The sequence below is a fragment of the Bufo gargarizans genome, unplaced genomic scaffold (assembly GCF_014858855.1).
Source record: "Bufo gargarizans isolate SCDJY-AF-19 unplaced genomic scaffold, ASM1485885v1 original_scaffold_1816_pilon, whole genome shotgun sequence".
Taxonomy (NCBI): Eukaryota; Metazoa; Chordata; class Amphibia; order Anura; family Bufonidae; genus Bufo; species Bufo gargarizans.
Window position 1 is genome coordinate 89,611 of NW_025334527.1, and position 23,816 is coordinate 113,426.

Consider the following 23,816-nt stretch of genomic DNA (forward strand, 5'->3'; position numbering starts at 1 on the left):
CTCTACAGGCTGTATATATATACTGTACAGATCCCTACAGGCTGTATATATACTGTACAGATCCCTCTACAGGCTGTATATATATACTGTACAGATCCCTCTACAGGCTGTATATATACTGTACAGATCCCTCTACAGGCTGTATATATACTGTACAGATCCCTCTACAGCTGTATAATACTGTACAGATCCCTCTACAGGCTGTATAATACTGTACAGATCCCTCTACAGGCTGTATATATATACTGTACAGATCCCTCTACAGGCTGTGTATATACTGTACAGATCCCTCTACAGGCTGTATAATACGTACAGATCCCGCCACAGGCTGTATATATATACTGTACAGATCCCTCTACAGGCTGTGTATATATACTGTACAGATCCCGCCACAGGCTGTGTATATATATACACTGTACAGATCCCGCTACAGGCTGTATATATACTGTACAGATCCCTCTACAGGCTGTGTATATATACTGTACAGATCCCTCCACAGGCTGTGTATATATACTGTACAGATCCCTCTACAGGCTGTATATATATACTGTACAGATCCCTCTACAGGCTGTGTATATACTGTACAGATCCCCTACAGGCTGTGTATATACTGTACAGATCCCTCTACAGGCTGTGTATACTGTACAGATCCCTCTACAGGCTGTGTATATACTGTACAGATCCCTCTACAGGCTGTGTATATATATATCTGTACAGATCCTCTACAGGCTGTGTATATACTGTACAGATCCCTCTACAGGCTGTGTATATACTGTACAGATCCCTCTACAGGCTGTGTATATACTGTACAGATCCCTCTACAGGCTGTGTATATATATATATACTGTACAGATCTCCTACAGGCTGTGTATATACTGTACAGATCCCTCTACAGGCTGTATATACTGTACAGATCCCCTACAGGCTGTGTATATACTGAGATCCCTCTACATCTGTACAGATCCCTCTACAGGCTGTGTATATACTGTACAGATCCCTCTACAGGCTGTGTATATACTGTACAGATCCCTCTACAGGCTGTGTATATACTGTACAGATCCCGCTACAGGCTGTGTATATATATACTGTACAGATCCCTCTACAGGCTGTATATATATACTGTACAGATCCCTCTACAGGCTGTGTATATACTGTACAGATCCCTCTACAGGCTGTATATATACTGTACAGATCCCTCTACAGGCTGTATATATACTGTACAGATCCCTCTACAGGCTGTATATATATACTGTACAGATCCCTCTACAGGCTGTGTATATACTGTACAGATCCCTCTACAGGCTGTATATACTGTACAGATCCCTCTACAGGCTGTATATATATATACTGTACAGATCCCTCTACAGGCTGTGTATATACTGTACAGATCCCTCTACAGGCTGTATATATATACTGTACAGATCCCTCTACAGGCTGTATATATATACTGTCAGATCCCTCTACAGGCTGTGTATATATACTGTACAGATCCCTACAGGCTGTATATATACTGTACAGATCCCTCTACAGGCTGTATATATACTGTACAGATCCCTCTACAGGCTGTGTATATACTGTACAGATCCCTCTACAGGCTGTATATACTGTACAGATCCCTCTACAGGCTGTATATACTGTACAGATCCCTCTACAGGCTGTATATATACTGTACAGATCCCTCTACAGGCTGTATATATACTGTACTGTACAGATCCCTCTACAGGCTGTATATACTGTACAGATCCCTCTACAGGCTGTATATACTGTACAGATCCCTCTACAGGCTGTGTATAATACTGTACAGATCCCTCTACAGGCTGTATATACTGTACAGATCCCTCTACAGGCTGTATATATACTGTACAGATCCCTCTACAGGCTGTATATATACTGTACAGATCCCTCTACAGGCTGTGTATATATACTGTACAGATCCCTCTACAGGCTGTGTATATATACTGTACAGATCCCTCTACAGGCTGTGTATATACTGTACAGATCCCTCTACAGGCTGTATATATACTGTACAGATCCCTCTACAGGCTGTTATATACTGTACAGATCCCTCTACAGGCTGTGTATATATACTGTACAGATCCCTCTACAGGCTGTGTATATATACTGTACAGATCCCTCTACAGGCTGTGTATATACTGTACAGATCCCTCTACAGGCTGTGTATATATACTGTACAGATCCCTCTACAGGCTGTGTATATACTGTACAGATCCCTCTACAGGCTGTATATATACTGTACAGATCCCTCTACAGGCTGTATATACTACTGTACAGATCCCTCTACAGGCTGTATATATACTGTACAGATCCCTCTACAGGCTGTGTATATATACTGTACAGATCCCTCTACAGGCTGTGTATATACTGTACAGATCCCTCTACAGGCTGTATATATACTGTACAGATCCCTCTACAGGCTGTGTTATATACTGTACAGATCCCTCTACAGGCTGTATATATACTGTACAGATCCCTCTACAGGCTGTATATATACTGTACAGATCCCTCTACAGGCTGTATATATATACACAGATCCCTCTACAGGCTGTATATATACTGTACAGATCCCTCTACAGGCTGTGTATATATACTGTACAGATCCCTCTACAGGCTGTATATATACTGTACAGATCCCTCTACAGGCTGTATATATACTGTACAGATCCCTCTACAGGCTGTGTATATATACTGTACAGATCCCTCTACAGGCTGTATATATACTGTACAGATCCCTCTACAGGCTGTGTATAATACTGTACAGATCCCTCTACAGGCTGTATATATACTGTACAGATCCCTCTACAGGCTGTATATATACTGTACAGATCCCTCTACAGGCTGTGTATATACTGTACAGATCCCTCTACAGGCTGTATATATACTGTACAGATCCCTCTACAGGCTGTATATATACTGTACAGATCCCTCTACAGGCTGTATATATACTGTACAGATCCCTCTACAGGCTGTATATATACTGTACAGATCCCTCTACAGGCTGTGTATATACTGTACAGATCCCTCTACAGGCTGTGTATATACTGTACAGATCCCTCTACAGGCTGTATATACTGTACAGATCCCTCTACAGGCTGTATATACTGTACAGATCCCTCTACAGGCTGTATATATACTGTACAGATCCCTCTACAGGCTGTATATATACTGTACAGATCCCTCTACAGGCTGTGTATATATACTGTACAGATCCCTCTACAGGCTGTGTATATACTGTACAGATCCCTCTACAGGCTGTATATATATGTACGTACAGATCCCTCTACAGGCTGTATATATACTGTACAGATCCCTCTACAGGCTGTGTATATATACTGTACAGATCCCTCTACAGGCTGTGTATATACTGTACAGATCCCTCTACAGGCTGTATATATACTGTACAGATCCCTCTACAGGCTGTATATATACTGTACAGATCCCTCTACAGGCTGTATATATACTGTACAGATCCCTCTACAGGCTGTATATATACTGTACAGATCCCTCTACAGGCTGTGTATATTACTGTACAGATCCCTCTACAGGCTGTATATATATACTGTACAGATCCCTCTACAGGCTGTATATATACTGTACAGATCCCTCTACAGGCTGTGTATATATACTGTACAGATCCCTCTACAGGCTGTATATATACTGTACAGATCCCTCTACAGGCTGTGTATATACTGTACAGATCCCTCTACAGGCTGTATATATACTGTACAGATCCCTCTACAGGCTGTGTATATACTGTACAGATCCCTCTACAGGCTGTATATATACTGTACAGATCCCTCTACAGGCTGTATATATATACTGTACAGATCCCTCTACAGGCTGTATATATACTGTACAGATCCCTCTACAGGCGTGTATATACTGTACAGATCCCTCTACAGGCTGTATATATACTGTACAGATCCCTCTACAGGCTGTATATACTGTACAGATCCCTCTACAGGCTGTATATATACTGTACAGATCCCTCTACAGGCTGTATATATACTGTACAGATCCCTCTACAGGCTGTGATATATACTGTACAGATCCCTCTACAGGCTGTATATATACTGTACAGATCCCTCTACAGGCTGTATATATACTGTACAGATCCCTCTACAGGCTGTATATATACTGTACAGATCCCTCTACAGGCTGTATATACTGTACAGATCCCTCTACAGGCTGTGTATATCTGTACAGATCCCTCTACAGGCTGTATATATACTGTACAGATCCCTCTACAGGCTGTATATATACTGTACAGATCCCTCTACAGGCTGTATATATACTGTACAGATCCCTCTACAGGCTGTATATATACTGTACAGATCCCTCTACAGGCTGTGTATATATACTGTACAGATCCCTCTACAGGCTGTGTATATATACTGTACAGATCCCTCTACAGGCTGTATATATACTGTACAGATCCCTCTACAGGCTGTATATACTGTACAGATCCCTCTACAGGCTGTATATATACTGTACAGATCCCTCTACAGGCTGTATATATACTGTACAGATCCCTCTACAGGCTGTATATATACTGTACAGATCCCTCTACAGGCTGTGTATATATACTGTACAGATCCCTCTACAGGCTGTATATACTGTACAGATCCCTCTACAGGCTGTATATATACTGTACAGATCCCTCTACAGGCTGTATATATACTGTACAGATCCCTCTACAGGCTGTATATATATACTGTACAGATCCCTCTACAGGCTGTGTATATATACTGTACAGATCCCTCTACAGGCTGTATATATACTGTACAGATCCCTCTACAGGCTGTGTATATATACTGTACAGATCCCTCTACAGGCTGTGTATATATACTGTACAGATCCCTCTACAGGCTGTATATATATACTGTACAGATCCTCTACAGGCTGTATATATACTGTACAGATCCCTCTACAGGCTGTGTATATATACTGTACAGATCCCTCTACAGGCTGTGTATATACTGTACAGATCCCTCTACAGGCTGTATATATACTGTACAGATCCCTCTACAGGCTGTGTATATACTGTACAGATCCCTCTACAGGCTGTGTATATACTGTACAGATCCCTCTACAGGCTGTGTATATATACTGTACAGATCCCTCTACAGGCTGTGTATATATACTGTACAGATCCCTCTACAGGCTGTGTATATACTGTACAGATCCCTCTACAGGCTGTATATATACTGTACAGATCCCTCTACAGGCTGTGTATATATACTGTACAGATCCCTCTACAGGCTGTGTATATATACTGTACAGATCCCTCTACAGGCTGTGTATATACTGTACAGATCCCTCTACAGGCTGTTATATACTGTACAGATCCCTCTACAGGCGTGTATATATGTACAGATCCCTCTACAGGCTGTATATTACTGTACAGATCCCTCTACAGGCTGTATATATACTGTACAGATCCCTCTACAGGCTGTATATACTGTACAGATCCCTCTACAGGCTGTATATATATACTGTACAGATCCCTCTACAGGCTGTATATATCTGTACAGATCCCTCTACAGGCTGTGTATATACTGTACAGATCCCTCTACAGGCTGTGTATATACTGTACAGATCCCTCTACAGGCTGTATATATACTGTACAGATCCCTCTACAGGCTGTATATATACTGTACAGATCCCTCTACAGGCTGTATATATACTGTACAGATCCCTCTACAGGCTGTATATATACTGTACAGATCCCTCTACAGGCTGTATATATATACTGTACAGATCCCTCTACAGGCTGTGTATATACTGTACAGATCCCTCTACAGGCTGTATATATACTGTACAGATCCCTCTACAGGCTGTGTATATACTGTACAGATCCCTCTACAGGCTGTGTATATACTGTACAGATCCCTCTACAGGCTGTATATATATATACAATATATATATATATATATACTGTACAGATCCCTCTACAGGCTGTATATACTGTACAGATCCCTCTACAGGCTGTATATATACTGTACAGATCCCTCTACAGGCTGTGTATATATACTGTACAGATCCCTCTACAGGCTGTATATATACTGTACAGATCCCTCTACAGGCTGTATATACTGTACAGATCCCTCTACAGGCTGTATATACTGTACAGATCCCTCTACAGGCTGTGTATATACTGTACAGATCCCTCTACAGGCTGTGTATATACTGTACAGATCCCTCTACAGGCTGTATATATACTGTACAGATCCCTCTACAGGCGTGTATATATACTGTACAGATCCCTCTACAGTGTGTATATATACTGTACAGATCCCTCTACAGGCTGTATATACTGTACAGATCCCTCTACAGGCTGTGTATATACTGTACAGATCCCTCTACAGGCTGTGTATACTGTACAGATCCCTCTACAGGCTGTGTATATACTGTACAGATCCCTCTACAGGCTGTATATATACTGTACAGATCCCTCTACAGGCTGTGTATATAACTGTACAGATCCCTCTACAGGCTGTATATATACTGTACAGATCCCCTACAGGCTGTGTATATACTGTACAGATCCCTCTACAGGCTGTGTATATACTGTACAGATCCCTCTACAGGCTGTGTATATACTGTACAGATCCCTCTACAGGCTGTATATACTGTACAGTCCCTCTACAGGCTGTATATATACTGTACAGATCCCTCTACAGGCTGTGTATATATACTGTACAGATCACTCTACAGGCTGTATATACTGTACAGATCCCTCTACAGGCTGTATATATACTGTACAGATCCCTCTACAGGCTGTGTATATACTGTACAGATCCCTCTACAGGCTGTATATATACTGTACAGATCCCTCTACAGGCTGTGTATATATACTGTACAGATCCCTCTACAGGCTGTATATACTGTACAGATCCCTACAGGCTGTATATATGTACAGATCCCTCTACAGGCTGTGTATATACTGTACAGATCCCTCTACAGGCTGTGTATATACTGTACAGATCCCTCTACAGGCTGTATATATATACTGTACAGATCCCTCTACAGGCTGTATATATACTGTACAGATCCCTCTACAGACTGTATATATATACTGTACAGATCCCTCTACAGGCTGTTATATACTGTACAGATCCCTCTACAGGCTGTATATATACTGTACAGATCCCTCTACAGGCTGTATATATACTGTACAGATCCTCTACAGGCTGTTATATACTGTACAGATCCCTCTACAGGCTGTATATATACTGTACAGATCCCTCTACCGGCTGTGATATATACTGTACAGATCCCTCTACAGGCTGTATATATACTGTACAGATCCCTCTACAGGCTGTATATATACTGTACAGATCCCCTCTACAGGCTGTATATATATACTGTACAGATCCCTCTACAGGCTGTATATATACTGTACAGATCCCTCTACAGGCTGTATATATACTGTACAGATCCCTCTACAGGCTGTAATATACTGTACAGATCCCCTCTACAGCTGTATATATACTGTACAGATCCCTCTACAGGCTGGTATATATACTGTACAGATCCCTCTACAGGCTTTGTATATATACTGTACAGATCCCTCTACAGGCTGTATATATACTGTACAGATCCCTCTACAGGCTGTGTATATATACGGTACAGATCCCTCTACAGGCTGTGTAATATACTGTACAGATCCCTCTACAGGCTGTGTATATACTGTACAGATCCCTCTACAGGCTGTATATATCTGTACAGATCCCTCTACAGGCTGTGTATATACTGTACAGATCCCTACAGGCAGTGTATATACTGTACAGATCCCTCTACAGGCTGTGTATATATACTGTACAGATCCCTCTACAGGCTGTGTATATACTGTACAGATCCCTCTACAGGCTGTGTATATACTGTACAGATCCCTCTACAGGCTGTGTATATACTGTACAGATCCCTCTACAGGCTGTGTATATATACTGTACAGATCCCGCCACAGGCTGTATATATACTGTACAGATCCCTCTACAGGCTGTATATAACTGTACAGATCCCTCTACAGGCTGTATATATACTGTACAGATCCCTCTACAGGCTGTATATATATATATACTGTACAGATCCCTCTACAGGCTGTGTATATACTGTACAGATCCCTCTACAGGCTGTATATATACTGTACAGATCCCTCTACAGGCTGTATATATACTGTACAGATCCCTCTACAGGCTGTATATATACTGTACAGATCCCTCTACAGGCTGTATATATATACTGTACAGATCCCTCTACAGGCTGTATATATACTGTACAGATCCCACTTACAGGCTGTATATATACTGTACAGATCCCTCTACAGGCTGTGTATATACTTGTACAGATCCCTCTACAGGCTGTATATATACTGTACAGATCCCTCTACAGGCTGTATATATACTGTACAGATCCCTCTACAGGCTGTATATATACTGTACAGATCCTCTACAGGCTGTATATATTACTGTAAGATCCCTGCTACAGGCTGTGTATATATACTGTACAGATCCCTCTACAGGCTGTGTATATACTGTACAGATCCCTCTACAGGCTGTGTATATATACTGTACAGATCCTCTACAGGCTGTCTATATACTGTACAGATCCCTCTACAGGCTGTTATATATACTGTACAGATCCCTCTACAGGCTGTATATATACTGTACAGATCCGCTACAGGCTGTGTATATACTGTACAGATCCCTCTACAGGCTGTATATCTACTGTACAGATCCCTCTACAGGCGTGTATATACTGTACAGATCCCTCTACAGGCTGTGTATATACTGTACAGATCCCTCTACAGGCTGTGTATATATACTGTACAGATCCCTCTACAGGCTGTGTATATATACTGTACAGATCCCTCTACAGGCTGTGTATATACTGTACAGATCCCTCTACAGGCTGTATATATACTGTACAGATCCCCTCTACAGGCTGTATATATACTGTACAGATCCCTCTACAGGCTGTGTATATATACTGTACAGATCCCTCTACAGGCTGTGTATATACTGTACAGATCCCTCCTACAGGCTGTATATATACTGTACAGATCCCTCTACAGGCTGTGTATATATACTGTACAGATCCCTCTACAGGCTGTGTATATATACTGTACAGATCCCTCTACAGGCTGTATATATACTGTACAGATCCCTCTACAGGCTGTATATATATACTGTACAGATCCCTCTACAGGCTGTGTATATATATACTGTACAGATCCCTCTACAGGCTGTGTATATACTGTACAGATCCCTCTACAGGTGTGTATATACTGTACAGATCCCTCTACAGGCTGTATATATACTGTACAGATCCTCTACAGGCTGTGTAATATACTGTACAGATCCCTCTACAGGCTGTTATATATACTGTACAGATCCTCTACAGGCTGTGTATATATACTGTACAGATCCCTCTACAGGCTGTTATATATACTGTTACAGATCCCTCTACAGGCTGTGTATATACTGTACAAGATCCCTCTACAGGCATGTATATCTTACACACTGTACAGATCCCTTACGGCTGCTATATACTTACAGATCCCTCTCACGGCTGTATATTACTGTACAGATCCCTCTACAGGCTGTGTAATATACTGTACAGATCCCTCTACAGGCTGTGTTATATACTGTACAGATCCCTCTACAGGCTGTATATATACGTACAGATCCCTCTACAGGCTGGATATATACTGTACAGATCCCTCTACAGGCTGTATATACTGTACAGATCCCTCTCACAGGCTGTATATATACTGTACAGATCCCTCTACAGGCTGTATATATATACTGTACAGATCCGCTACAGGCTGTGTATATATACTGTACAGATCCTCCTACAGGCTGTATATATACTGTAAACAGATCCCTCTACAGGCTGTGTAAAATATATACTGTACAAAAAGAAAAAAAAAAAAATCCCTCCTTACAGGCTGTATAATTATACTGTACAGATCCCTCTACAGGCTGTATAGATCTGTACAGATCCTCTACAGGCATGTATATATACTGTAGCAGATCCCTTCTACAGGCTGTGTATATATACTGTACCAGATCGCCTCTACAGGCTGTATATATACGGTACAGATCCTCTACAGGCTGTATATATTACAACTGTACAGATCCCTCTACAGGCTTGAATATTACCTGACAGATACCTATACAGGCTGGGTATATATACTGTACAGATCTCTACAGCTGTGGTAGATATACTGTACAGATCCTCTACAGGAGTGTAAATATACTGTTACAAGATCCTCTACAGGCTGTGTATATATACTGTACAGATCCCTCTACAGGCTGTGTATATATACTGTACAGATCCCTCTACAGGCTGTATATATACTGTACAGATCCCTCTACAGGCTGTATATATACTGTACAGATCCCTCTACAGGCTGTATATATATACACTGTACAGATCCCTCTACAGGCTGTATATATACTGTACAGATCCCTCTACAGGCTGTATATATACTGTACAGATCCCTCTACAGGCTGTATATTACTGTACAGATCCCTCTACAGGCTGTATATATTACTGTACAGATCCCTCTACAGGCTGTGTATATATACTGTACAGATCCCTCTACAGGTCTGTATATATACTGTACAGATCCCTCTACAGGCTGTATATATACTGTACAGATCCCTCTAACAGTCTGCTATATATACTGTACAGATCCCTCTACAGGCTGTGTATATACTGTACAGATCCCTCTACATGGCTGTATATATACTGTACAGATCCCTCTACAGGCTGTATATATATACTGTACAGATCCCTCTACAGGCTGTATATATACTGTACAGATCCCTCACAGGCTGTATTATACTGTACAGATCCCTCTACAGGCTGTGTATATACTGTACAGATCCCTCTACAGGCTGTGTATATATACTGTACAGATCCCTCTACAGGCTGTGTATATACTGTACAGATCCCTCTACAGGCTGTATATATACTGTACAGATCCCTCTACAGGCTGTGTATATACTGTACAGATCCCTCTACAGGCTGTAATATACTGTACAGATCCCTCTACAGGCTGTATTATACTGTACAGATCCCTCTACAGGCTGTGTATATATACTGTACAGATCCCTCTACAGGCTGTATATATACTGTACAGATCCCTCTACAGGCTGTGTATATACTGTACAGATCCCTCTACAGGCTGTATATATACTGTACAGATCCCTCTACAGGCTGTGTATATACTGTACAGATCCCTCTACAGGCTGTGTATATACTGTACAGATCCCTCTACAGGCTGTGTATATATACTGTACAGATCCCTCTACAGGCTGTGTATATACTGTACAGATCCCTCTACAGGCTGTGTATACTGTACAGATCCCTCTACAGGCTGTGTATATATACTGTACAGATCCCTCTACAGGCTGTATATAGACTGTACAGATCCCTCTACAGGCTGTATATATACTGTACAGATCCCTCTACAGGCTGTATATATACTGTACAGATCCCTCTACAGGCTGTATATATACTGTACAGATCCTTCTACAGGCTGTGTATATACTGTACAGATCCCTCTACAGGCTGTGTATATATACTGTACAGATCCCTCTACAGGCTGTGTATATATACTGTACAGATCCCTCTACAGGCTGTATATATACTGTACAGATCCCTCTACAGGCTGTGTATATACTGTACAGATCCCTCTACAGGCTGTGTATATACTGTACAGATCCCTCTACAGGCTGTGTATATACTGTACAGATCCCTCTACAGGCTGTGTATATACTGTACAGATCCCTCTACAGGCTGTATATATACTGTACAGATCCCTCTACAGGCTGTGTATATACTGTACAGATCCCTCTACAGGCTGTATATATACTGTACAGATCCCTCTACAGGCTGTGTATATATATACTGTACAGATCCCTCTACAGGCTGTGTATATATATACTGTACAGATCCCTCTACAGACTGTATATATATACTGTACAGATCCCTCTACAGGCTGTGTATATACTGTACAGATCCCTCTACAGGCTGTGTATATATACTGTACAGATCCCTCTACAGGCTGTATATATACTGTACAGATCCCTCTACAGGCTGTATATATACTGTACAGATCCCTCTACAGGCTGTGTATATACTGTACAGATCCCTCTACAGGCTGTATATATATACTGTACAGATCCCTCTTCAGGCTGTGTATATACTGTACAGATCCCTCTACAGGCTGTATATATACTGTACAGATCCCTCTACAGGCTGTGTATATACTGTACAGATCACTCTACAGGCTGTATATATACTGTACAGATCCCTCTACAGGCTGTATATATATACTGTACAGATCCCTCTACAGGCTGTGTATATATACTGTACAGATCCCACCACAGGCTGTATATATACTGTACAGATCCCTCTACAGGCTGTGTATATATACTGTACAGATCCCGCCACAGGCTGTGTATATATATATACTGTACAGATCCCTCTACAGGTTTTGGCCCACACACCTATATAACTGCTTTTCTGGCCGGGATCCTCCATCTTGGATATCTGATACTTTTCGGTACTTCTCATTGCGCCCCTCCACTCTTAATGCCGCAGGATCCCTCTGTTGGCTGCTGCATTTCGGTAGGTACCCCATTGGGTGAACTATTGCAGTGTCGAGACAGAGGCGGCCTTAATATCCCAGAGGGATGGCGCTGGACGTCTTTCTCCGTGACTAGCCGCGGCGGTCCGCGCACACATGACATTCAGTCTGCCAGAAGTGAATGAAGTCGGACGCTTGCGCTGCATTACTGGCTGCGGTGTTCCACCCAGAGAGCCGCTAGCCTGGCACACGATGTTCGGGGAGTTACTGGCAGGATTTACCTTTTGTGCGGCGTTCCGAGAAGCCCCGACCACGTTTCCCTCTTGATCCACAACCTGAACCCCATGATCCACTTCAGGAAACCTCATCAATACAACGCTCAGTCCTCCGAGCAGCGCTGCAAAATACACAGAGAGTGCATGAGCCCCCCCCCCTTACTCCGAAACTGGGGAGGATGAACCCTGCGTTACTAACCGTACAGCGGGGGTGGGAGGATTCTACCAAAGACGCTGTGGCCAGACGGACTGCGGATCCCCAGCTTCTTCATAGCGAGCACGGGCGCTGCCTGCAGGAGGAGAGCAATGGCAGCACTGCAGACAAGAGTAGACTACTCCCAGGGTCTGCCTGGCACGGATACATACCCCCAGACAGGTGAGGTAGAGAACGGCGGCAGAAGTGTAGAGCGGATGCTGGGACTTCTGCAAGGAAAGTCAGCCATTTACTGCATGTCCTTCACACACTCGGCCCCTCCACACCAGACGGCCACTTACCTGCTGGGAGCGGTTCCCGTTCGCCAGGGTGAATCCGGCATTGTACGTCTGGAGGGGAAGCTGTGGGACAATAACATGATTATAGGATGTAGCAGAGCCGAGCACAGCAGCCTGGAGCCAGAGCAATCTTACCTGGAAAACAAAGGCGGATGCAACAGTCGCATGTGGAACCAGCGTCGCCACCACCTGTAAAAAACACAACACGTGTCAACCAGTGTGGTCTCCCCAGTGGTGAGACCCCCCAGCCATATCACTCACCAGCGGTGCGCCCAGCAACACATACGCTGCAAAGCAGAAAAAACCTGATTACAATCCATCACCACGCCAAAGTAACAGGAGAGAAGCGGCTACACATGGCGGACGGAGCCAACATCTGCCCACGGACCCCAGGTTTATTCTGGATGACAACCTCCATCATCTCCTGCATGATGCCATATCCCACTCAGGATAAGCAGGGTGTGCACTGCAGCTGCTCGTCTCGCTGCTCAGCCTCCTGTAAATAATGGCCCCCAATCTGCATCAGACATGATATAGATGTATTTACCGCTCCTGACCACGCTCTTCCTGCACTCGCCACTCTCTGTTCTTCTGCTGGGCCCCACGCTGCACAGCTTTAGGTTCTAGCGTGCGCACTACATCCCTGAGATTACACGCAGTCAGGACGCGGTACCTGGAAGACCAGGGAGCGGTGAGTACAGCCAATGTTACTTCCCACACCTCCCGCATACTAGTGAGCGCTTCCATAATGATATTTTACTCCCACTTTTTCTTATAAAGTGAAAAACAGGATATACACTCTCAATAAAGGTGGCAGAGGGAACATACATGGCCGTGGTGGCATACGCCATGATGGCGTCAGACACCGCCACTGAGGGAGGGTCACAATTCATCCTGAAGTGATGATGATGACAACCTCCTCGCAGTTGGGTTCACTGCTCAGGATAATTGGCGGCCCCCAGACGCCACCAGAGTTCACTGCAGCAGGCACCAAGGTTATCAGAAATCACGTTGTTCAAGTCGTTCCTTCTGATGACCTGGTCCAAACCCACATAAATGCCCAACAATTTACTTCAGCAAACCCAAATTCATTTATCCGTACAGGTGGAAGCCCACCAATAGGGCGAAATCCTGCAATATCGGGGAGGGGTCTTGAATATGGGACTAACAAGCTTTGGTGGGGGCCTGCTGCTCCACTGCCCTGTGTCCTGCCTACAATGCCCAGGGCTCGCTTTCAGCATCCCAAAATCTATTAATTACCATGAAGACACCAATTTTGAAATCAGACCCCTAATTTAATTTAAGACCCAGAAATTGTCTGAAATTTATACCCCTTACCAACAAATCTCAATTAATCAATTCCGGGTGCATTTCAAGGGGTGGGTGAATTGAGGCACCAGGTAATAAAATGTGCGAGTCGGAATCAGATTTATGAGGGGACAGGCACACTGAACCCCCAGACTGTCCGCCCTTCCTGTACCTGTACCCATTGCTTAAAGGTTATGTTCAACTTTGGGGCATTTTTTTAATTATTGCATTATACTCATTATAAGCTAAAATCATTTTTTTTCAATTGGTCTTTATTAACAATATGGAATCCTTTTTTCTGTACAGAGCTGAGATGCTCTACTAGCTGCCTGTGGATTTTTTGTCTGCTCTGTCACAGCGGGAGCAGGCGGGCTCCTCGCCTCTGCTCTGTCACAGCGGGAGCAGGCGGGCTCCTCGCCTCTGCTCTGTCACAGCGGGAGCAGGCGGGCTCCTCGCCTCTGCTCTGTCACAGCGGGAGCAGGCGGGCTCCTAGTCTCTGCTCCGTCACAGCGGGAGCAGGCGGGCTCCTCGCCTCTGCTCTGTCACAGCGGGAGCAGGCGGGCTCCTCGCCTCTGCTCTGTCACAGCGGGAGCAGGCGGGCTCCTCGCCTCTGCTCTGTCACAGCGGGAGCAGGCGGGCTCCTCGTCTCTGCTCTGTCACAGCGGGAGCAGGCGGGCTCCTCGCCTCTGCTCTGTCACAGCGGGAGTAGGCGGGCTCCTCGCCTCTGCTCTGTCACAGCGGGAGCAGGCAGGCTCCTCGCCTCTGCTCTGTCACAGCGGGAGCAGGCGGGCTCCTCGCCTCTGCTCTGTCACAGCGGGAGCAGGCGGCTCCTCGCCTCTGCTCTGTCACAGCAGGGAGCAGGCGGGCTCCTCGCCTCTGCTCTGTCACAGCGGGAGCAGGCGGGCTCCTCGCCTCTGCTCGTCACAGCGGGAGCAGGCGGGCTCCTAGTCTCTGATCCGTCACAGCGGGAGCAGGCGGGCTCCTCGCCCTCTGCTCCGTCACAGCGGGAGCAGGCGGGCTCCTCGCCTCTGCTCCGTCACAGCGGGAGCAGGCGGGCTCCTCGCCTCTGCTCCGTCACAGCGGGAGCAGGCGGGCTCCTCGCCTCTGCTCCGTCACAGCGGGAGCAGGCGGGCTCCTCGCCTCTGCTCCGTCACAGCGGGAGCAGGCGGGCTCCTCGCCTCTGCTCCGTCACAGCGGGAGCAGGCGGGCTCCTCGTCTCTGCTCCGTCACAGCGGGAGCAGGCGGGCTCCTCGCCTCTGCTCTGTCTGTCCACAGCGGAGCAGGCGGGCTCCTCGCCTCTGCTCTGTCACAGCGGGAGCAGGCGGGCTCCTCGCCTCTGCTCTGTCACAGCGGGAGCAGGCGGGCTCCTCGCCTCTGCTCTGTCACAGCGGGAGCAGGCGGGCTCCTCGCCTCTGCTCTGTCACAGCGGGGGAGCAGGCGGGCTCCTCGCCTCTGCTCTGTCACAGCGGGAGCAGGCGGGCTCCTCGCCTCTGCTCTGTCACAGCGGGAGCAGGCGGGCTCCTCGCCTCTGCTCTGTCACAGCGGGAGCAGGCGGGCTCCTCGCCTCTGCTCTGTCACAGCGGGAGCAGGCGGGCTCCTCGTCCTCTGCTCTGTCACAGCGGGAGGCAGGCGGGCTCCTCGTCTCTGCTCTGTCACAGCGGAGGCAGGCGGGCTCCCTCGTCTCTGCTCTGTCACAGCGGGAGCAGGCGGGCTCCTCGCCTCTGCTCTGTCACAGCGGGAGCAGGCGGGCTCCTCGCCTCTGCTCTGTCACAGCGGGAGCAGGCGGGCTCCTCGCCTCTGCTCTGTCACAGCGGGAGCAGGCGGGCTCCTCGCCTCTGCTCTGTCACAGCGGGAGCAGGCGGGCTCCTCGCCTCTGCTCTGTCACAGCGGGAGCAGGCGGGCTCCTCGCCTCTGCTCTGTCACAGCGGGAGCAGGCGGGCTCCTCGCCTCTGCTCTGTCACAGCGGGAGTAGGCGGGCTCCTCGCCTCTGCTCTGTCACAGCGGGAGCAGGCAGGCTCCTCGCCTCTGCTCTGTCACAGCGGGAGCAGGCGGGCTCCTCGCCTCTGCTCTGTCACAGCGGGAGCAGGCGGGCTCCTCGTCTCTGCTCTGTCACAGCGGGAGCAGGCGGGCTCCTCGCCTCTGCTCTGTCACAGCGGGAGCAGGCGGGCTCCTCGTCTCTGCTCTGTCACCGCGGGAGCAGGCGGGCTCCTCGCCTCTGCTCTGTCACAGCGGGAGCAGGCGGGCTCCTCGCCTCGCTCTGTCACAGCGGGAGCAGGCGGGCTCCTCGCCTCTGCTCTGTCACAGCGGGAGCAGGCGGGCTCCTCGCCTCTGCTCTGTCACAGCGGGAGCAGGCGGGCTCCTCGCCTCTGCTCTGTCACAGCGGGAGTAGGCAGGCTCCTCGCCTCTGCTCTGTCACAGCGGGAGCAGGCGGGCTCCTCGCCTCTGCTCTGTCACAGCGGGAGCAGGCGGGCTCCTCGTCTCTGCTCTGTCACAGCGGGAGCAGGCGGGCTCCTCGCCTCTGCTCTGTCACAGCGGGGAGCAGGCGGGCTCCTCGCCTCTGCTCTGTCACAGCGGGAGCAGGCGGGCTCCTCGCCTCTGCTCTGTCACAGCGGGAGCAGGCGGGCTCCTCGCCTCTGCTCTGTCACAGCGGGAGCAGGCGGGCTCCTCGCCTCTGCTCTGTCACAGCGGGAGTAGGCAGGCTCCTCGCCTCTGCTCTGTCACAGCGGGAGCAGGCGGGCTCCTCGCCTCTGCTCTGTCACAGCGGGAGCAGGCGGGCTCCTCGTCTCTGCTCTGTCACAGCGGGAGCAGGCGGGCTCCTCGCCTCTGCTCTGTCACAGCGGGAGTAGGCGGGCTCCTCGCCTCTGCTCCGTCACAGCGGGAGCAGGCGGGCTCCTCGCCTCTGCTCCGTCACAGCGGGAGCAGGCGGGCTCCTCGCCTCTGCTCTGTCACAGCGGGAGCAGGCGGGCTCCTCGCCTCTGCTCTGTCACAGCGGGAGCAGGCGGGCTCCTCGCCTCTGCTCTGTCACAGCGGGAGCAGGCGGGCTCCTCGTCTCTGCTCTGTCACAGCGGGAGCAGGCGGGCTCCTCGCCTCTGCTCTGTCACAGCGGGAGTAGGCGGGCTCCTCGCCTCTGCTCCGTCACAGCGGGAGCAGGCGGGCTCCTCGCCTCTGCTCTGTCACAGCGGGAGCAGGCGGGCTCCTCGCCTCTGCTCTGTCACAGCGGGAGCAGGCGGGCTCCTCGTCTCTGCTCTGTCACAGCGGGAGTAGGCGGGCTCCTCGCCTCTGCTCCGTCACAGCGGGAGCAGGCGGGCTCCTCGCCTCTGCTCTGTCACAGCGGGAGTAGGCAGGCTCCTCGCCTCTGCTCTGTCACAGCGGGAGCAGGCGGGCTCCTCGCCTCTGCTCTGTCACAGCGGGAGCAGGCGGGCTCCTCGTCTCTGCTCTGTCACAGCGGGAGCAGGCGGGCTCCTCGCCTCTGCTCTGTCACAGCGGGAGTAGGCGGGCTCCTCGCCTCTGCTCCGTCACAGCGGGAGCAGGCGGGCTCCTCGCCTCTGCTCTGTCACAGCGGGAGCAGGCGGGCTCCTCGCCTCTACTCTGTCACAGCGGGAGCAGGCGGGCTCCTCGTCTCTGCTCTCTGATGTTATATAGCTCAGGTCTTATCTTACTGATAAGAATTTGGCTTATATAAGTAAGTGTTTGATCTCTCAGTAGTTTACACATAAGGTTATTAGATGAACGGCACAAAGTGGAAATATCAGTCACACAACTAGAAAAGCAGTTAACCCTTTGAGACAGAAAAGCTCAATATTTTTAATAAGGCGAGTTGAAAATATGATTTTTAGCCAAAAATAAGTTAAAGCAAAATCTTTCAGCAAATCTAACTATATGTGCCCAGTCCAGGGCTACACAGTGCGGCCTGACAATGCAGAACTCCAGTCATATTTATGCGCAAGTATGGTGAGGCCGATGCCCACCGCAGGGTATTCAATACGCAAGCGCCAACAATGCTTACCCCGATGCTACACGCCCGGGAATACTCCTGTAAACTCTTCTGGGGGATGACACTACACATCTGTCTCTGGATGGACCTCACACCCACCAGGGGCAATGGGCCTTTACGCCACCTCCGTAGGTTTCTGCTGCACGCACACCTAGGTCACAGCTCATGCTCTTGCCCAGTGAGCTCGCACTTCACTACTAAACACTTGACCAACTTTACCATTAGACCTGATGTGGGGCAGCGGTAAATTACTACAAATCACGGCGACCGCGGCCACAAAGCCAGTATTACAGCCTTGAACACATCTGTCCACATCCCCTTTTTGCTTATTTCTAGATAAAATGTCCTTCATCCTAAAAAAAGGATTGGGCTGCACAGAGAAACAAACAAGGGAAGCTTAACTCCTACGTCACCACCGGAAAACAACGGGCCACAGGGGAAAGCCTTCCCGACAACCTGGTGCCAGGACACTCCCCAGCCTGACAACCATCCTGCAGCTCTGCTGGAGGTGTCGGAGGACTCCACGCACATATTCTCACCACACGGACCAATGTATAGGGTACATTACCTAAAGAAAGTACGTACTAGCTGAGGAGCACGCCCTCCTTTTCTATTACTATATACATATTGCTTAGAATGATCTAAATGGCAGCTGAAGGCGTCTGTGTTGGTCCCATGTTCATCCTGCACTGCTGGAAAAAAAGGAGGTTTTAATTAATGCAAATGAGCCCCTAGGAGCATTGGGGGCGTTACCATTACACCTTCAGGCTCTACACTCTCTGCAGCTGACGCACACTCAGCACTTCAACAGGACCCGTCAAAGGGCAGAGGGTGTGGACGGAAATCAAATTTATTTGGGTCCAAGACTGAACCCAACGTGTGTGAAGAGGGAGGACGTGTTGTGGTGAAGTTTTCTGCAGCAGGAGTTAGGGACCTCATGGCAGGTGTTTATCAAAACATATGGTCCCTTCCCTGCACTCAATCGGCCAGAAGTCCCCCCCGTCACACAGGAAAACTGGTCAAGCAGGTCCTGGAAACATTGAAATAATAAAAAAGGCTGACCCAGATCCCGATCTGAAGCCAGGAAAACACCTCCGGCCAAGAAACCCACCCCAGTCTCCTCAGCAGAGTCCCAGCAGAGACAAGCAAGGTCCTCCACCAAGAAACCCACCCCAGTCCCCACAGCAGAGACAAGCGATGTCCGCTGCCAAGAAACCCACCCCAGTCCCTGCAGCAGAGTCCCAGCAGAGACAAGCGATGTCCCCTGCCAAGAACCCACCCCAGTCTCCTCAGCGCAATCCCAGCAGAGACAATCGATGTCCTCCACCAAGAAACCCACCCCAGTCTCCTCAGCAGAGTCCCAGCAGAGACAAGCAAGGTCCTCCACCAAGAAACCCACCCCAGTCCCCACAGCAGAGACAAGCGATGTCCTCCGCCAAGAAACCCACCCCAGTCTTCTCAGCGCAGTCCCAGCAGAGACAAATCGATGACCTCCACCAAGAAACCCACCCCAGTCTCCTTAGCAGAGTACCAGCAGAGACAAGCAATGTCCTCCGCCAAGAAACACACCCCAGACCCCACAGCAGAGACAAGCAAGGTCCTCCGCCCAGAAACCCACCCCAATCTTCTCAGAAGAGTCCCAGCAAGGTCTCTGCCAAGAAACCCACCCCAGTCCCCACAGCAGAGACAAGCTAGGTCCTCCACCAAGAAACCCACCCAGTCCCTACAGCAGAGACAAGCAATATCCTTCGCCAAGAAACTCACCCCAGTCTCCTCAGCAGAGACAAGCGATGTCCCCTGCCAAGAAACCCACCCTAGTCTCCTCAGCGCAGTCCCAGCAGAGACAATCGATGTCCTCCACCAAGAAACCCACCCCAGTCTCCTCAGCAGAGTCCCAGCAGAGACAAGCAAGGTCCTCCACCAAGAAACCCACCCCAGTCCCCACAGCAGAGACAAGCTATGTCCTCCTCCAAGAAACCCACCCCAGTGTCCTCAGAGTCCAGCGAGGTCCTCCACCAAGAAACCCACCCCATTCATCACATCATTTCTGGACAAATCAAGTGTCCCAAAATTCTTCTCCAATTTCGATCTCCAGTGTACATACCAGTGTGACACCTCGACTGCTCCAGATCTATCACACCGCTCTACAATATTAATTAAGTTAAGTTTTATTTTGTGATTGCGCTGGATTATGGAAAGTTCTTGTTTTTCAAACTACAACCCAAAAGGACATGCCCCTGAGCTATGATGAAAGGCAGCAAAAGGGACACCATCCTGAGCTGTGAACAGAAGAGAGCAGTAGCAGAACGGACACACCCCTAGACTGCAATAAGGAGAGAGCTGCAGAAGAAAGGAACCCCCGAGCTGTGGTAAGGAGAGCAGCAGCAGAAAGGACACCCCCACCCTCGAGTTGTGATTAGGAGAGAGCCGCAGCAGAAACGACGCGCCTCCTGGGTTGCCAGCATGAAAGAACTTTAGCAGAACAATTGGAGCAATGAATGGGGAGAGCTCTGGGTCCATGTGAGATACAGGGCTGGTTCTGGGTGTTCAGTCAGTGATTGTGAGCCACAACCAGGTGCAGACCCTTCCCATCTCTAAGGAGCCTCCACTCCAGGTACAATCACCGATGTGTCGCAATCTACGAGAAGTCTGACTCATTGTAGACATCAATCATGGTACCTCACGTCACACCCACTTCCAATACCTCCACCTATGGGAGCAAGGTCCCCTGACTCCCATTCTGTATGTCGGAGGAGGCTGCCGCTGCTCTGCACACTGATATCTATGAGCTGGTTCACAGAAGCGGAGCCCCATTAAGCTTCACATATATAAGAATGGAAAAAGGCCCTGAAGATATGCCCAGTCACATGACCGATATCCAAAACCTCCAGAGATATCACATTGTGCTCACCTGGTGGTCTGAAGATTATGGGGAGGACGTGGCCGGAGTCTGGGTGCACAGAGGCCTTAGGATGGAGAGAGAGAGAGAGAGAGAGAGAGATCAGCGGCAAACAAAAGGCACAACGAGGCTGAGCACAAACAAAAAAATACTAAAAACACAGAAGGTTCCAGAGGCCTCAGATATCCTGAGACGTGCCCCATCCCTAGAGAACTGTCGATCCCTAGGGAACGTCTACTACATACCGAGAACTGCCCCATCCCAAGAGAACGCCTACTACATACTGAGAACTGCCCCATCCCTAGAGAACCTCTACTACATACCGAGAACTGCCCCATCCCTAGAGAACCTCTACTACATACCGAGAACTGCCCCATCCCTAGAGAGAGAACGCCTACTACATACCGAGAACTGCCCCATCCCTAGAGAGAGAACGCCTACTACATACCGAGAACTGCCCCATCCCTAGAGAGAGAACGCCTACTACATACCGAGAACTGCCCCATCCCTAGAGAGAGAACGCCTACTACATACCGAGAACTGCCCCATCCCTAGAGAGAGAACGCCTACTACATACTGAGAACTCTCCCATCCCAAGAGAACGCCTACTACATACAGAGAACTGCCCATCCCTAGAAACGCCTACTACATACAGAGAACTGCCCCATCCCAAGAGAACGCCTACTACATAGTGGGAACTGCCCCATCCCTACAGAGAGAATGCCTACTACATACCGAGAACTGCCCCATCCCTAGAAAACGCCTACTACATACCGAGAACTGCCCCATCCCTAGAGAGAGAATGCCTACTACAGACTGAGAACTGCCCCATCCCTAGAGAGAGAATGCCTACTACAGACTGAGAACTGCCCCATCCCTAGAGAGAGAATGCCTACTACAGACTGAGAACTGCCCCATCCCTAGAGAGAGAATGCCTACTACAGACTGAGAACTGCCCCATCCCTAGAGAGAGAACACCTACTACAGACTGAGAACTGCCCCATCCCTAGAGAGAGAACGCCTACTACATACCGAGAACTGCCCCATCCCTAGAGAGAACGCCTACTACATAGTGAGAACTGCCCCATCCCTAGAGAAAGAACGCCTACTACAGACTGAGAACTGCCCCATCCCTAGAGAGAGAACGCCTACTACAGACTGAGAACTGCCCCATCCCTAGAGAGAACGCCTACTACATAATGAGAACTGCCCAATCCCTAGAGAGAGAACGCCTACTACATAGTGGAAGAGAAACTGCTACTACATAGTGAGAACTGCCCCATCCCTAGAGAAAGAACGCCTACTACATACTGAGAACTGCCCCATCCCTAGAGAACCTCTACTACATACCGAGAACAGCCCCATCCCTAGAGAGAGAATGCCTACTACATACTGAGAACTGCCCCATCCCTAGAGAGAGAACGCCTACTACATACCGAGAACTGCCCCATCCCTAGAGAACGCCTACTACATAGTGAGAACTGCCCCATCCCTAGAGAACGCCTACTACAGACTGAGAACTGCCCCATCCCTAGAGAGAGAACGTCTACTACATACTGAGAACTGCCCCAACCCTAGAGAGAGAACGCCTACTACATACTGAGAACTGCCCCATCCCTAGAGAGAGAACGCCTACTACATACCGAGAACTGCCCCATCGCTAGAGAGAGAACGCCTACTACATAGTGAGAACTGCCCCATCCCTAGAGAGAGAACGCCTACTACATAGTGAGAACTGCCCCATCCCTAGAGAGAGAACGCCTACTACATACTGAGAACTGCCCCATCCCTAGAGAGAGAACGCCTACTACATACCGAGAACTGCCCCATCCCTAGAGAGAGAACGCCTACTACATAGTGAGAACTGCCCCATCCCTAGAGAGAGAACGCCTACTACATACTGAGAACTGCCCCATCCCTAGAGAACCTCTACTACATACCGAGAACTGCCCCATCCCTAGAGAACCTCTACTACATACCGAGAACTGCCCCATCCCTAGAGAGAGAATGCCTACTACAGACTGAGAACTGCCCCATCCCTAGAGAGAGAATGCCTACTACAGACTGAGAACTGCCCCATCCCTAGAGAGAGAACACCTACTACAGACTGAGAACTGCCCCATCCCTAGAGAGAGAACGCCTACTACATACCGAGAACTGCCCCATCCCTAGAGAGAACGCCTACTACATAATGAGAACTGCCCCATCCCTAGAGAGAGAACGCCT

The 23,816-nt window shown here is 48.6% G+C and overlaps 1 protein-coding gene across 1 annotated transcript in view; it reads right to left on the bottom strand.

The window, feature by feature from the left end:
- The window catches only part of LOC122923698 (sideroflexin-4-like), a 34,459-nt gene extending 11,211 nt beyond the window's left edge, over nucleotides 1–23,248 (bottom strand). The window contains exons 1-8 of the mRNA XM_044274548.1: nucleotides 23,234–23,248; nucleotides 21,603–21,657; nucleotides 13,651–13,676; nucleotides 13,525–13,578; nucleotides 13,393–13,452; nucleotides 13,264–13,320; nucleotides 13,097–13,187; nucleotides 12,904–13,019 (exon numbers count right to left, since the gene is read on the bottom strand). Coding sequence (XP_044130483.1) covers nucleotides 12,904–13,019; nucleotides 13,097–13,187; nucleotides 13,264–13,320; nucleotides 13,393–13,452; nucleotides 13,525–13,578; nucleotides 13,651–13,676; nucleotides 21,603–21,657; nucleotides 23,234–23,248 — 474 coding nt within the window. The remainder of the gene's footprint in view (nucleotides 1–12,903; nucleotides 13,020–13,096; nucleotides 13,188–13,263; nucleotides 13,321–13,392; nucleotides 13,453–13,524; nucleotides 13,579–13,650; nucleotides 13,677–21,602; nucleotides 21,658–23,233) is intronic.
- Nucleotides 23,249–23,816: the final 568 nt, after the last annotated feature.